The sequence below is a fragment of the Callospermophilus lateralis genome, chromosome X (genome assembly GCF_048772815.1).
Source record: "Callospermophilus lateralis isolate mCalLat2 chromosome X, mCalLat2.hap1, whole genome shotgun sequence".
NCBI classification, from domain to species: domain Eukaryota; kingdom Metazoa; phylum Chordata; class Mammalia; order Rodentia; family Sciuridae; genus Callospermophilus; species Callospermophilus lateralis.
Window position 1 is genome coordinate 37,997,204 of NC_135325.1, and position 12,790 is coordinate 38,009,993.

Here is a 12,790-nt window from a genome sequence, read left to right on the forward strand (position 1 = left end):
GTCTATACAGCAGGTCTTGGAAACACAAGTAAGCTGCCTGAACAGGTAATCTTACTCCCCCACCTGTTATACTGCCATCTCTTTCTCACCTACACCTAGGCCTCATGGGAGTTGCCTGTGACCAAATGACTAAGGGATACAATATTTAATCTTGGTTTAAAACCAAATGGTTCTATACAATATGCTGGTATCTGCCAGAAGTGGCTAGTTGCAGGGTTACAACCCCACTTAAGACTGATCTTGAAGGATAATAAGAAGGGAAATTCTTCCAGTAGAAAAACTACCTGGTCACATAAATGGTCAAAAATGTAGATAGCTGACAACTCATTGATGAGTAGTTACCAATGACCTGGCTCCCTGGTCAAGGATTTAAAAAGGATAGAGTTGAAATATTGTTAATAAGGAAGTCTCGGGAAGGCCATGTCCTCCATAAAATGGACATACAGTGTGAGAGTTATTTTTGTCCCTCATAAATGAGCACCAGAAACAATCCACTATGGAGGAGGATCTCAGACAAGATAACCTGTTCTGTGAATATGAGCCAACCTCTATCCTGTCGTCCTTTTCCTTGCCCGACAGACTCCTGAACAAAATGGCCATGATGGTGGACATGGGCTCCACAATATGGACTTCCACCAACACCAGTCTGGCTATAGTCACTGGTGACTGCCCAACTCACCAACAGAAGAGAAATACCAAGCATATGATTACAGAGACAATACAAGACAAAAAGAAGTCAATGGACCTCTGAAATTCTACTGGCGGTAAGCAGATTGGGCGAACTGCTTAGCTGCAAACATGTGCTACTCTTAATGAAAAAGGAAGGAAGGAAAGAAGGCACAGATGATGGAAGCAAGAGCCCAGAAGGCAGGGCAAAGAGCCATTGAGAATTATTCCCAGACCTTGAAATCTAATCAAGGAACTTCTGTTTGCCTAGTTAGATTTCAGAATTATTATAGACCAGTAACTCTCTTGCATCTCCCATTTCCCCCACCTTTTGAACAGGAATATCTGTAGCAGTTATCCTATGCCTGTTCCACCATTGTGTGTTGGGTGTCTTGGGAACAGATAACTTGCCTCTTAAGTTTCACAGATCTGTACATAGAGAAAAATAGTATTTAAAGAGCCATACTTAAGGAATACACCCAAGGCACCTTAGTCACACCTGGACCTGATTAAAATATACTGGACTTTGGGTCATGCTGTAATGGGATGAGATTTTTAGAGAACTTGGGAAGGGATGAATATATTTTGTATGTGGAAGGAATATGAATCATTGGGGACCAATGGTAGTCAGTCTCCAAGATGGCCCCCAATGTTCCTCACCTTCACTGTTGGCACCATTGTTTAAATCCCTCCCACTCAGTATGGTCTGGACCTAGTGACTTACTTCTAATGAACAGACTATTGCAAAAGTGATGGGATGTCACTTCTGAATTTAGGTTGTAAAGAATGACTTCTGTCTTGCACGTGGGCACACATTGTCTCTCGCTCATCTCACTTGATTGCTCTGACAAAACAAGTTGCCCTATGAAAAGATCCACATAGCAAGGAACTGAGAGTGGTATCTGGTCAAGAGCCAGCAAAAAATACTGAATCTTGCCAATAACCCTGTGAGGGAGTTTGGAAACAGATCCTTCCCCAGTGGAGCCTTGAGATGACTACAGCCCTGGCTGACACTTTGATTGCAGGCTGTGAGCGGCCCTGAAATAAAAACAACTAAGATGTACCTACATTTCTATCCCACAGGAACTATGAGATAAATGCTGTTTTAAGCCACTATGGTTTTGAGGTAATTTGTGACACACCAGTACATAATACAGATAGGCATGGAGCTTATGCAGAATCTCAGCAACAGAGGCTTCTACCTACCAAGGCCAATATGAATAGCACTGCTGAGTTCCCAGCCTACCAACAGCAGAGATCAATGCTGGGTTCCCACTATGAACTACTTCCTGGTGGCAGACCACTTACTTTGGAACCCTTCTGACAGGCAGAGCTTAGATTCACAGAAACAGTGAACATCCCAGCCCTATCAGGTTGATAATACCTGGGCCTGACCTGTTCTAGGGGTCTGTTTCCTATGTGTCTATCAAGGACTCTGAAATATCTCATGTGGAACTTGGCACCCAGTAGGGGGTTCACAAGGGGCTGTTTCCCTTTGCTAGAATATAAGTGTTCTAGGGGAGGGAACCCATCTCTCTGGCTTGGTATCCCTTTTCTCTCACAATTTCAGGTCTTCTTGGAAGCATGCCTAATGCCTGTCCCATTGACCATGGACCTCAAACCCAATTACTACCACTATAGATTGCCATCTGGTACTAATGAACTTTTTGCAATGCAAAAAGGAAGTTCACATGCACAGTATGGGACTCCAATTGCTGCTTCTGTCTGCCTTCTTCTAAGTCAACTTTGCAGGGTTCCTAGCCTAAAAGTGGGGAGGACTCAAGCCTGTGCCTCACCTTCCCTTCAGGAACTCCCAGTATGGGGAACAGAGGGTAGGAGGAAACCCATTAATCCTATTGTTTCAGACACCATTTAAGGCACAGTAGAGGCACTAATGGCAGGTGTTGGGTGGGGGATCAATTGAGCCTGAGGAATGGGATAATCCTTACTAATGTGTCTTCCTATCCCCTTGTCACCTGCAGACTCAGGAGACATACTGAGGGGCAAAGTAGTATCTGGGATACAGAGCAGGGTTTCTCTATAAAGTAGAAAATAACTTTGAAGTGAGACAATACTAATGCCCTGGTTTCATTCTCCTATCCCCCACTCAGATCTAAGGCTCCTGCATCAGTTACCCGTCCCTTTCTAGGGGACTACCTGGGAAGGGGACAGATGTGGAACCAAAGGAAGTTCTCTAGTAGAGGTTAGAATTAACCTGGGTCTTGCAGGATGGCTACAGCCTTTTCTGTAGAATTCAAGGGATACATGTCCACTGTAAAGGGGGCATAAAGTAAGAGAGGGATGGGGCAGGGTGGTACCAAGGTGAGAAAGGGTGTCTGCCAATTAGTGAGGGATGGGCCCATAACCTGGAAGACCCCCACCTCAGGCAAGCAGTTCTCTAGCCTGGGTGTTGCTGCATCATCTCTTCCTTTCCTGTCTGGCCACTTCTTCTAGTGGTTAGCTGCCTTGGAGTGGTGATTAATTGCCAAGATTGAGCCCCTTTCTGTCCCTGTCCCAGGTCTTTCTTGTCTGTCATTACCCTCTTCATGATCAATTTTAGACAAGTGGGCAGATAAAAAGCCAGCTTTTTCCCTGGACTGGAACCTGGAATCAAACTGGGCCCAGGATAGGGTAGTTCATTGGCCCTTGCCTTAGTCCAGGGCCCCAACCCAAACTGGACGACACAGGGCTGAGATAAGCCCTCTCACCACTCAGAGCTGCCACAAGAGGGCATGCTTTGTAATTCATCACCAGGTTCCTATCACCTGGAAATCCTGGGTAGGGAGACAAATAGAGCAAATGGAACCCTGCGAACACACAGATAAAAAAGGACAAAATAGAGTGGCAATGTGCTGTATTCCTGGGCTAGGGATCAGGACCTGGCCTTTAGCTTCTAATACCTCTGTGCAGCCCCTTGAAAGGAGGGAAAGCCCTTTAGGAACCAAGCGTGAAGAGAAGCTGGTTGACTTTGCAGTTTCTATGCTCTTGATTCCTCCTCTATGTCCTTATGTCCTGAGCACAGAACACTCAAGACCACAAGGAATGGTTCTTAGCTTCTGGAGGGTCAAGGATCCTTTTATGAATCTGATGCAAGTTGGTTAGTCTTTTTACCTGAAAAAACGCATGCAAACACTCACAAAAACATGTCAGTAATCTCCAGGGGTGGTCCTTGATCTAGCCCAGCACCCTCATCTTAAAAAGACTTCAAGGCTCAGAAGGGAAAAATCCACCCAACTATTGTGGGACCACTAATGGGCTTGAAATGATTATGCCAAGTGAAAGAAGCCAAACACAAAGGATCACATATTGCATAATTTCATTTATATAAAATGTCAAAAATGAGCAAATGGGGGGATGGGAAGGACACCTAAGGAGTGTGGAGTTTCTTTTGGGGGTGATAAAAAACATTCTAGACTTTTTCGCAGTCATGGTTGCAAAACTCTGTGAATATACTAAAAGCCACTGAATTGTACACTTTAAGTGGGTGAACTATATGGTATGTGAATTTTATCTCAATAAAGCAAATAAAAAAAGTGAACTCAGGAATTGCAAATAGCCAACCACACATTTGAGCTTTAGTCCCCATTGATCAGGGGCAGAAAGAACCAGTGGAGAAACATCAGGGATGAGTCCCTGAATACGGCATATAGGTTAAACAGGAAAGCATTCTAGAAAGAATGACATTAAATATAATCTTTATCTTAAGGGCAATGAAGCATCACAAAGTTTTAAGCAGTAGTGATACGGTCAGATCCATACTGTAGAAACAACTGTCTGACAGAACAAATCACACATTTCAAACAGGTGAATTTTAGGCGTGAAGACTGTATCACAATAAAGCCATGAAAAAAAAAAATTCCTCTGGGAACTAGAGGCTTAGACGAGGGCACAAAGCTGGCAGAGGCTATTGTGCTGGAGGTTAGGTGGGCAGGGCCAGAGCCCACCTGATTGGAATGTCTTGCCCAGGTTAAAGAGAAGCTGGTGGGACTAAGATAGTGAACCCTGGGCTCCCTGGCCTCATCCCCAGAATCCTGCTAGCACTACAGCTGCTCCACTGACAGGCGAGGGAGGCACCATTCTCCCCTTCGAAGAGAAATGCACTTCAGAAACATGTTTCCAAAAAACGTTGCTAAGGGTTTTATTTCTAACAAGAGGAAAATTATAATAAAATAAAATTAAAATAGGCTTCAGTTGGAACCAAGTTTCTTGTTTTGCTTTTTTTTTTTCCTTTTGAACAAATTAATTACACACCAACAATCTTCTTTATTACAACATGAACCCAGGAGGAGGAAAGGAGACAGGGGAAGAGGGGGTGGGAGGGTTGAGGTGGGTGTGAGGACAAGCACCAAAAGCTTTCTTCAGACCACAGGGAGCCCTGTTCAGCCCCCCAACCAAATTCCTTTAAAATAAGAAACTGAGCACAGCTATGTGAAGCTTCCTCCTCCTGGGTAGAACAGTCAGGGAGAGGAAGGATGGGAGAGGGAGGAAGGGGAGTGGGGAGAGGCAAGAGTGAGAGGGGGAAGGGGAGGTTAGTGTAGCATGGCCTGGCCAGGGCCAGAACTGGGGAAGAGAAGAGAGAGGAGATCCCCCAGTTTGCATATGCACTGGCCTTGTCTCTGGAATGGTGCTGGCCCAGCCCCAGTTGTCCCTCTGCCCACCTGCCCATCTGTCTATCTGCCTCAGGAGTCTGGGAATGCTGGTTAGAGGTTACCAGGGACGGGGGGACTCCAGGGGCCGGCCCCCAGGAGCTGAGGTCTGAACAATACCTTGGAGTCAGAATATAAAAATCAAGGGATTCAGGGGTGGGTGGGGAGGGGGTTGGCCTTCCCCCCCTCCCTGCCCACCTCCCAAGAAGCAGGCTTGATGGTCAGAAAGAGGATCCTTGAGGCCAAGGTGGGGGATCTCTGTTGGGGTCTGTGCTAGGCTCAGCCACTGTCACAACTGTTGCTGAGGAGGCTGCTGTGGGCAGGGCATATGCAGCCGGGAAGTCAGAGTAGAGAAAGGGGACGAGGGGTCTGAAGTGGCCCCTAGCGCCGGTTCCAAGCCATTCTGGTTCTCCTGGGTGCTGGGGCTGCCAGTGTTGGGGAGGGATGTAGGGGGGACCTCACCCCCAGTCTCCTCCTCCAGCTCCTCCTCCTCCTGGGCTTCCTCGGCCTCTGGCCCTGAGCTCCGTACCCTCTTTGGCTCTAGCTCCTCTCGGGCTGGGTCATCGCCCTCCCCACCCCGATCCACCTTCCGCCGCCGCCGCCTCTCCAGGGCCCGGCCCCGTGCCCGACTCCCATGGCGCTCTGCCTTCTCCAGCTGTGATCACAGACAGGCAGAAAAGATAGGTTGTGGGCCAGCAGTCAGGCCTGGGCTCCCTGCCTGCTTGGCCTGACCTCCTGGCCCTGCCTATGATTTCTCTCCTCACCTCTAGAAGTGTTTGGATCCGCTCCAGGTCTGGAGGCTGCCCAGCCTGCAGCAGCTGCCAGATACTGTGGTTCTCATCCAGGGTCACTTCAAGCAGGTCCCCCTCCATCATGAGCTCCTCCAATGGGGCCCGGGTTGCCTCAGGCAGTTCCAACACAGGGCCAGTCAACTGTGGCAACAGCGAGGATAGCATCTCCAGATCTAGGAGAGGTGGGGTGGGGACAGGCTATGTTAGAGACTGTCCTTGGTCTTTTCCACTACTATGACAAAGCTGAGAACTACATGGGTCACTCTGGTGACATCTAGTCAACAGCCTACCCACACCACATCTAGACCTACCTCTCTTACCTGAGCCCTCCTCTAGGGCCACCTTCTCAGGACTGGTCATACTATCTCCATTCTCCAATAAACCCTGGACCTGCCAAGGAGAACAATAATGGGTAAGAGTAACTGAACTGAAGAATCACACCTTATTCTTCCATCCCCAACCTGGGACCTTCTACATCCTGGAAGAGGAGGGAGCAGACACAGGCTACCAGTAGGGAAGAGTCTATGGATCTGGACAGATATAGAATGGGGCAGGGAGGCTGGGCCAAGAGTATGAAAATTGGAAAGCAGGGACAGAGCTGGAATCTAAATCGGGGTAGGGGCCAGGAGACAGGAATTTGAGGACAAGAGCTGGGCCAAGCAGCTCACCTTAGGCATATCCTTGCCACTGCCCTCTCTGAGAGAGTCAGAGGCAGGGGCCGAAGGATAGGAAGGGGGCTCCTCGGGCCTGGGTTCAGCCTGTAGCCGTTGGCGGAGCTCAGCCAGCCGTCCCAACAGAGCAGTCACGTCCTCAGAGGCCAGAGCCTGTCTGGCACGGCCTTGCCAGCTGATGGCCCTCTCTGTGAGGCACTGTAGGGCCTCACCCTCAGGCAGCCGCACAGGCAGTCTCTGTAGGGCTACCAGCAGTGCCAGGATGGTCTCCAGGCGTGGGCGCCGTGAGCGCATGCACAGTGGGCATAGGAATTTGGTGTCCCACTCCCACCAGGCCAGTAGCGGGGATGAGGTGGGACTGGGCCTTGGGGAGCTGAGGAGGCGGGGCACCGACACACACCGCCCATGGAACCAGTCCTGACACAGGTCACACTGCAGAGCTCCCACCCCGGCTGGCACTTGCCCACACACGCAGACGGAGGTTGCAGAAGAGGCCGTGGTCGACGATGCCAGTGGACTGGGCTTGGCTGAATTGGTGCGACGCAGCTGCAGGATACCCTCCTTCTCCTTCTGTTCCCCCTCCTTGAAGGCCACGATCTGCCGTGCCCAGGACAGGGGGGAAGAATAGGTCAGCAGCCTGCCCCCTCTCCTCTCTGGCCCCCTTAACACCCCACTCCCAAACCAGGAAAAGTAAAGCTCAGGAAGCAAGCGGTCTGCCCATGGTCACCCGGCTCAGACAACTCTATCATTGCCAGGCTCTTCACCCATCTGTGTCTAAGCTCCTTACCACAGAGCCTGGGTCCCTGAGGTCCTGCGCAGACAGCCCCAGCAGCTCTGTGTCAGATTTGTACAACCCCAGCTCCTTCTCCATCCACCGGCTGCGCTTGGTGCTGTCTGAGCCGGCGTCTGCACACGGGCAGAGCACCTGAGGCAGGCAGACAGAGGGGGAATGACCGGGCTTCCCTACCTCCCACACCCTCTCCTCTCCTCCCCTTTCTGGTGCCCTTCAAAAACCCATTTTCTCATATGAGCCATCTCACAACAGCCAGGCCAGGTGAGAAGAGGCTGTGGGTGAAGGTGCAAGGTCTCACCTCCAGCAGTGTGTAGCAGGAGTTCTTCTTGAGGAAGGTCTTGGAGGCCTTCTCCCTCCAGGAGTGCGCTGTCAGTACCTGCAGCTCCAGTTGTCTCAGTTCCTCTAGCCCCACAGGGAGATCCCGGCCCACAGCCACCAGGCCCTCCAAGTCATCCAAGCAGGGGTAGTGATCACCATTCTGAGGACAGAGATGAGAAAAAGCTGAGTTTAAACTGCCAATGTCTACTGATCCTTACTCTGCCCAGTCCTGAGCTGAGAAGATGGACTGGACTCAGTCTTGAAGTAGAAAATAGGCATTGTCCTGGCTCTCTCCTAAATACCTGCATCCACTGACTGGCTTATCCCCAGTCCCAGGACCACCAGCCTCACTGTTAGCCTGTGGTTTTCCTCTTCAACCCTCCTCCAGGTACCTACTCTGCTCCACTCCCACACTAACTGGTTCCCTGCCCTACCATCTTCATCCTAACCAGCACCTCAACTTTCTTCAGGCCAGCCTCACGACCCTTCCTCTCACATTGTTCACCAAGCACATTTTGCCTCCTCAGTGTGCCATACAAGTTTCCTCTCTTTAGCCCACCCAACCCAGTGTTTGCAAACTCTTCTCAGCTGACAGAAAGCCTTGGATGGGGGAGTGGTCCTCACTTGGATCTCATCCACATCGGCAATCCAAGCCCGGGCCTTAGCAAGAGCCTCCTTGAGAGCTTGGATGTTGGGCAGGTGAACTGGGATGTTTTCTGCTTCACGGATTATGGCCTCGAGTGTAGCTGGTGGATGTTTCTGCCTAAAGGTAGGAAAAAAAGAGGACTCTGTCTGGTATAGCTGACCAGAAGCCCAGTCTGATAACCAGATGTAACTGCATAGGCCCCTTGGGCACTTGTAATTCCTGCTATCATGTGGGCTTAATTGCTTGAGTCCTGACTATGGACGGCTGCCAGTCCCTGTTTCCTTCAGACTGCATGCACCCATGCATCTCCTTTTGCCACAATTCTTGCACCTCTGCCTATCCACCAGTCTATCAGTCTGCTGGAAGTGCCTACACATACTGTTGGTGTGTAACCTATGGCTGCAGTCTTATCAGACTGCCCCATGTGTGTTGTCTTCCTACTAACATATGCCCAACTGCTTGTTATTTGTACTTTTGTGTGTATACCACATAAGCCTACAGGGCTAGTCCTCTATGCATTTCTGCCCCTCTGTGTATATAAATTATGTTTTAAAAAGAACAAGACAGGAAACACAAGTTAGGTGGAGAGTCCCTACACCAACACAGGAGTAAAACATCCAAGACCACCTATAGCAACCATCTTCGGGTTCTCCATGAAACTTTGAAGGATAAAGGGCATGGAGGGGAAGAGCCGGGCCTACCTGGCCTCCAGACAGAGGTGGGCCTTCTCCTCCCAGCGTTCAGCAATGGTCAGCAACTCCTGCAGCTCAGCCTGGGCCTTATCCACAGCAGGGCTAGGGGCTACATTGGCCCCAGCAACCAACAGTCCTCTCATGACAGCCAAGGTGCCCCTTCGGGCAGACGGGGCCAACGTGCGTTTTACCTCATCCAGCCATCGCGCCTGTTCCACTTGCCGCTGGAGTTGCTGGGCCTCAGGCACCTCCACTCCTAGCTGCTGCCCCCTCTCCAACAGGGACTGCAGTAGCCCTGGACTAGAGGGCTGTGAGGCCAGGGCCTCACGGGCCTCAACCTGGTAGGCCTCCACCTGTTCCAGAATACCCTACCAGGATATGGAATGAAGAACAAACTCCTCAGCTGGGCTCACTTAGAGGTTCTACCAGTACATACCCTTGCCCCACTATCTTCTTCCCCTCTAATCTTTTGGGAAAAGGGAACCTAAATGCCAGGCTCTCCTCCTCCAAGCTCTAAGACAGTGATTCCTAACATTGAGTACTTCTTAAGATGCCCTGGGGAATTTGTTAAAATGCACACTCCTAGGCCCCACCACTAAAGATTCTTTTTAAATTTTCTTAATGGTATAGCAGGGGCTACCACTGAGATATATATATCTGGTCCTTTTTATTTTAAGACAGGGTTTCACTAAGTTGCCAAGGATAGCCTCAAACTTGTGATCCTCCTGCCTTAGCCTTAGTCACTGTGATTATAAGTGAGTACCACCACACCCAGTCACCCTCAGAAATTCTTAATAGAGAGTGGTCAGGAATTTGCTTCATTTCTCTCTGCAAAGGACTCTGCCCTCAGAGCAGTGAGAGACCCTCTGCCCTAAAAAATGCCACCCTACACTTAGTCCCTGTACAAACAATCATGCTCACACTGGTGTTTGCTCTCCTCTTATCCTGCTAATTCTTTACTTTTATGAACTTCGTTCAATTTTCCAGGCCCAATAAGCACTTTCGTTACCTCCTTTTCTTCTACCTCCTCCAAACAACTTTCTTTTGATTCTGCATCCTACACTCAAACCCGTCACCTGCCCCTCAAATCCCACATTTAACAGAGAGTTATTAGACCCTTGCCTCGTGCCTATTTTCTCACACATGCACCTACATCACCCAAATACCTTAAACTTGCTAAGGGAGCCCAAAGTGACCTGCTGCTCAGGTTCCCCAGTCCCTCTGATCCCTCAGCAGCATTCCAAGTCCACCCCTCCTCACCTTGACATCCCCAATCTGGTGCATGGCACAAGGCAGGTTGTTCATCTGGTCCAGAAAGGCCCGGAGCTCAGCCAGGGTCATCTGTAGACCAGCTACCCTGTGGGGACTATGGAGTTTCACATGTGGGGGTTTCAGGTCCAAAACCAGTCCCTTCCCTCCATCTCTGTGCTAAGTAAGACCCAATACCTTTCCTCACCATACTTATCCACCTTGATCTCATACCTCAGGATTTCCCCAACTGCCCCAGATTACAGGTAGGGTTTTAAAGTATAAGTATGTTCATAGGATAAGGGAAATTAGGAGAAATAGGTCCTCTACACTTAGTTACACATCCCAATACCTGGACTCTTTAATCCATCCCCGACTGTGTACCCAAAGATGTGTGGCTATGCTCAGATTTATGTGTCTACATCCTGTTCTAACCCAACTCTCCCATAACTTCTCCCTGCCCACAAAATTCCTCAGCCTGTCTCTCAAATCTCCTATAGGTACTGATAAAATAGACACAAGTTGCCTGGTCTCCTTACCCTTCCAGGCTACCTCATACTCTCAGGTACTTAACAACTTCCTGCTGACACACCCAGTGGTATTGAGAGTCCACCCCCTGTAGCACTTCTCTTAGGCACAGGATCCTAAGCAGTCTCTCTATGCCCTAGCACCTCAGGTTGCCATACCCAGCTTCCTGGCCGCTGACCAGCCCCAGAGCCTGGGACACGCAAGCTTCTGCCTCACTCAGGCAATTCTTCAGTCGTTGCAGCAGCTCACTGTTAGGAAACCTCCGCTCACGGGCCTCAGACTCTAGTGCTCTCAGTTCTTCAAGGCCTAGAGGGAGAATGAGAGCAGCAAGAAGTAGGCAGTATTGAGTAAAGGCACAGGAAGGGTGTCAGGGGTACAGTAGAAAAGGGAATAGAACTTGCCTGTGGAGTCCCTCCGACCCCCCCATCACTCACTGCGCTTCCGCCCATCCTCCACCTCCAGGGCCACTCGCACTTTGTTGGCCCAGGTGTCAAAGGACTCGGCCCGAACCTTCAGCTTATGCAGCATGGCAGGGAGCTCATCCAAGGTGTACCGATACCTGGAGGAAGAAGACAAGGAAGAGCATGTCTGGCCCAGCTCTGCACCCTCCTCATTATCTCATTTCCTCCAGAAAGGTTCCATGCTCACCGCAGATACTGCCGGCTACTGGAGCACTTGCAGAGGTCATTGATATGGGAAAGGCAGACAAGGCCATCTGGGCAGTCATAGCAGGCCAGGGCAGAAAGGAAGCATGTAGTCTTGCACTTGATGCATTGGCGTTCATCATCTGGGAGCAGCTCAAAAGCCTCTCGCTCAGCCTCTGTGATACCCTGGGAACATCCAACCACATGTGTTATGAACCAGGCAGGGTTGAATAAACCCCCATCTTAGCTACCACTGAGCCCCAATTTAGACTCAAATCTATGCTGATGGTCATGGAGGTCGAGAGGCCAAACTTCACAGAGCACACCTGCCTTTTATCAAGTCCACACTCTCAAGGCAGAGGAAATCAGATGGATCAGGGCAAAATCAATATGGGCTGAGACAGAATTTAATAGAGGAAGAAAATCAGATAAGATTCAGCTAGATACTAAGGGCCTTTTGGATGAGAGAAGGCAAGGACAGTGATGGACCATGGCACCAGAGAGGTAGCAATGTAGAATGTATTCAAGGGAACAATCCTGGCTTAAGAGTTACTTGTGCTGACTGCTTATCAGGCAGAAGACACTGCCTGCATCTATCTAGATTACAGAAATTCAACTGCATGCCCTTGTGTCCATGTCTTAAAGATACAAGATTTCCAAAGCTAAGCCAGTGACTTCATCTGCTGCTTAGAATGAAGACAAACCAGTCTATTTCAGAAATGAAGGAAAAGCCAACTATGCTGGAGTAACTTAAAGACAAAATGCTATATATTATGGGTTATTTTAGGGATTTTAAAGAGAAATACTGATGCTAACAGTTTTGCTTATACCCTTCAACAACTAACCTCTGCATAAGCTATAAGCCCACTGCAAATTATAGATACCACTGCTGTGCCACTTATTTTAGCTGTATAATCATGAGTAAATTATTTAAACCTCTCTGGGTCTCAGTTTTCTTGTAAGACAGAGGTAACAGTACCATCCTCTTTGGATTGTTAGGAGGATTAAAAAGCAACTTCAGTGCTCCACAAATACTTATTATTATTATTATTAGCTCTAATATGTATCTCACAGGCATATCTCATTTTACTAAGGAGGAAATTAAGTCTCAAGAGTCAGTTACTTGCCAACTAAGGATTTGACTATA

At 49.2% G+C, this 12,790-nt stretch overlaps 1 protein-coding gene and 1 long non-coding RNA gene across 17 annotated transcripts in view; one reads left to right on the forward strand and one right to left on the reverse strand.

Annotated features, from left to right (window-relative positions):
* LOC143638816 (uncharacterized) overlaps positions 1 to 4,760 on the forward strand; it is a 70,306-nt gene extending 65,546 nt beyond the window's left edge. The window contains exon 3 of the long non-coding RNA XR_013154639.1: positions 580 to 4,760. This is a non-coding gene — a long non-coding RNA (uncharacterized LOC143638816). The remainder of the gene's footprint in view (positions 1 to 579) is intronic.
* A 682-nt stretch (positions 4,761 to 5,442) lies between these two features.
* Positions 5,443 to 12,790, reverse strand: part of Kdm5c (lysine demethylase 5C) — a 32,997-nt gene continuing 25,649 nt past the window's right edge. For 5 of the 16 annotated variants that reach the window (XM_077106734.1, XM_077106733.1, XM_077106730.1 and 2 more), the window contains 12 exons: positions 11,648 to 11,829; positions 11,434 to 11,558; positions 11,158 to 11,305; positions 10,484 to 10,589; positions 9,233 to 9,591; positions 8,510 to 8,648; positions 7,866 to 8,045; positions 7,562 to 7,699; positions 6,772 to 7,371; positions 6,424 to 6,493; positions 6,077 to 6,276; positions 5,443 to 5,967 (listed from right to left, as the gene is read on the reverse strand). In XM_077106734.1, the coding sequence (XP_076962849.1) occupies positions 5,602 to 5,967; positions 6,077 to 6,276; positions 6,424 to 6,493; positions 6,772 to 7,371; positions 7,562 to 7,699; positions 7,866 to 8,045; positions 8,510 to 8,648; positions 9,233 to 9,591; positions 10,484 to 10,589; positions 11,158 to 11,305; positions 11,434 to 11,558; positions 11,648 to 11,829 (2,613 nt within the window). In that variant the 3' untranslated portion in view covers positions 5,443 to 5,601. Of the gene's footprint in view, positions 5,968 to 6,076; positions 6,277 to 6,414; positions 6,494 to 6,771; positions 7,372 to 7,561; positions 7,700 to 7,865; positions 8,046 to 8,509; positions 8,649 to 9,232; positions 9,592 to 10,483; positions 10,590 to 11,157; positions 11,306 to 11,433; positions 11,559 to 11,647; positions 11,830 to 12,790 lie in introns of all 16 variants that reach the window. The other 11 variants (XM_077106731.1, XM_077106727.1, XM_077106722.1 and 8 more) reach the window with 5 other exon arrangements.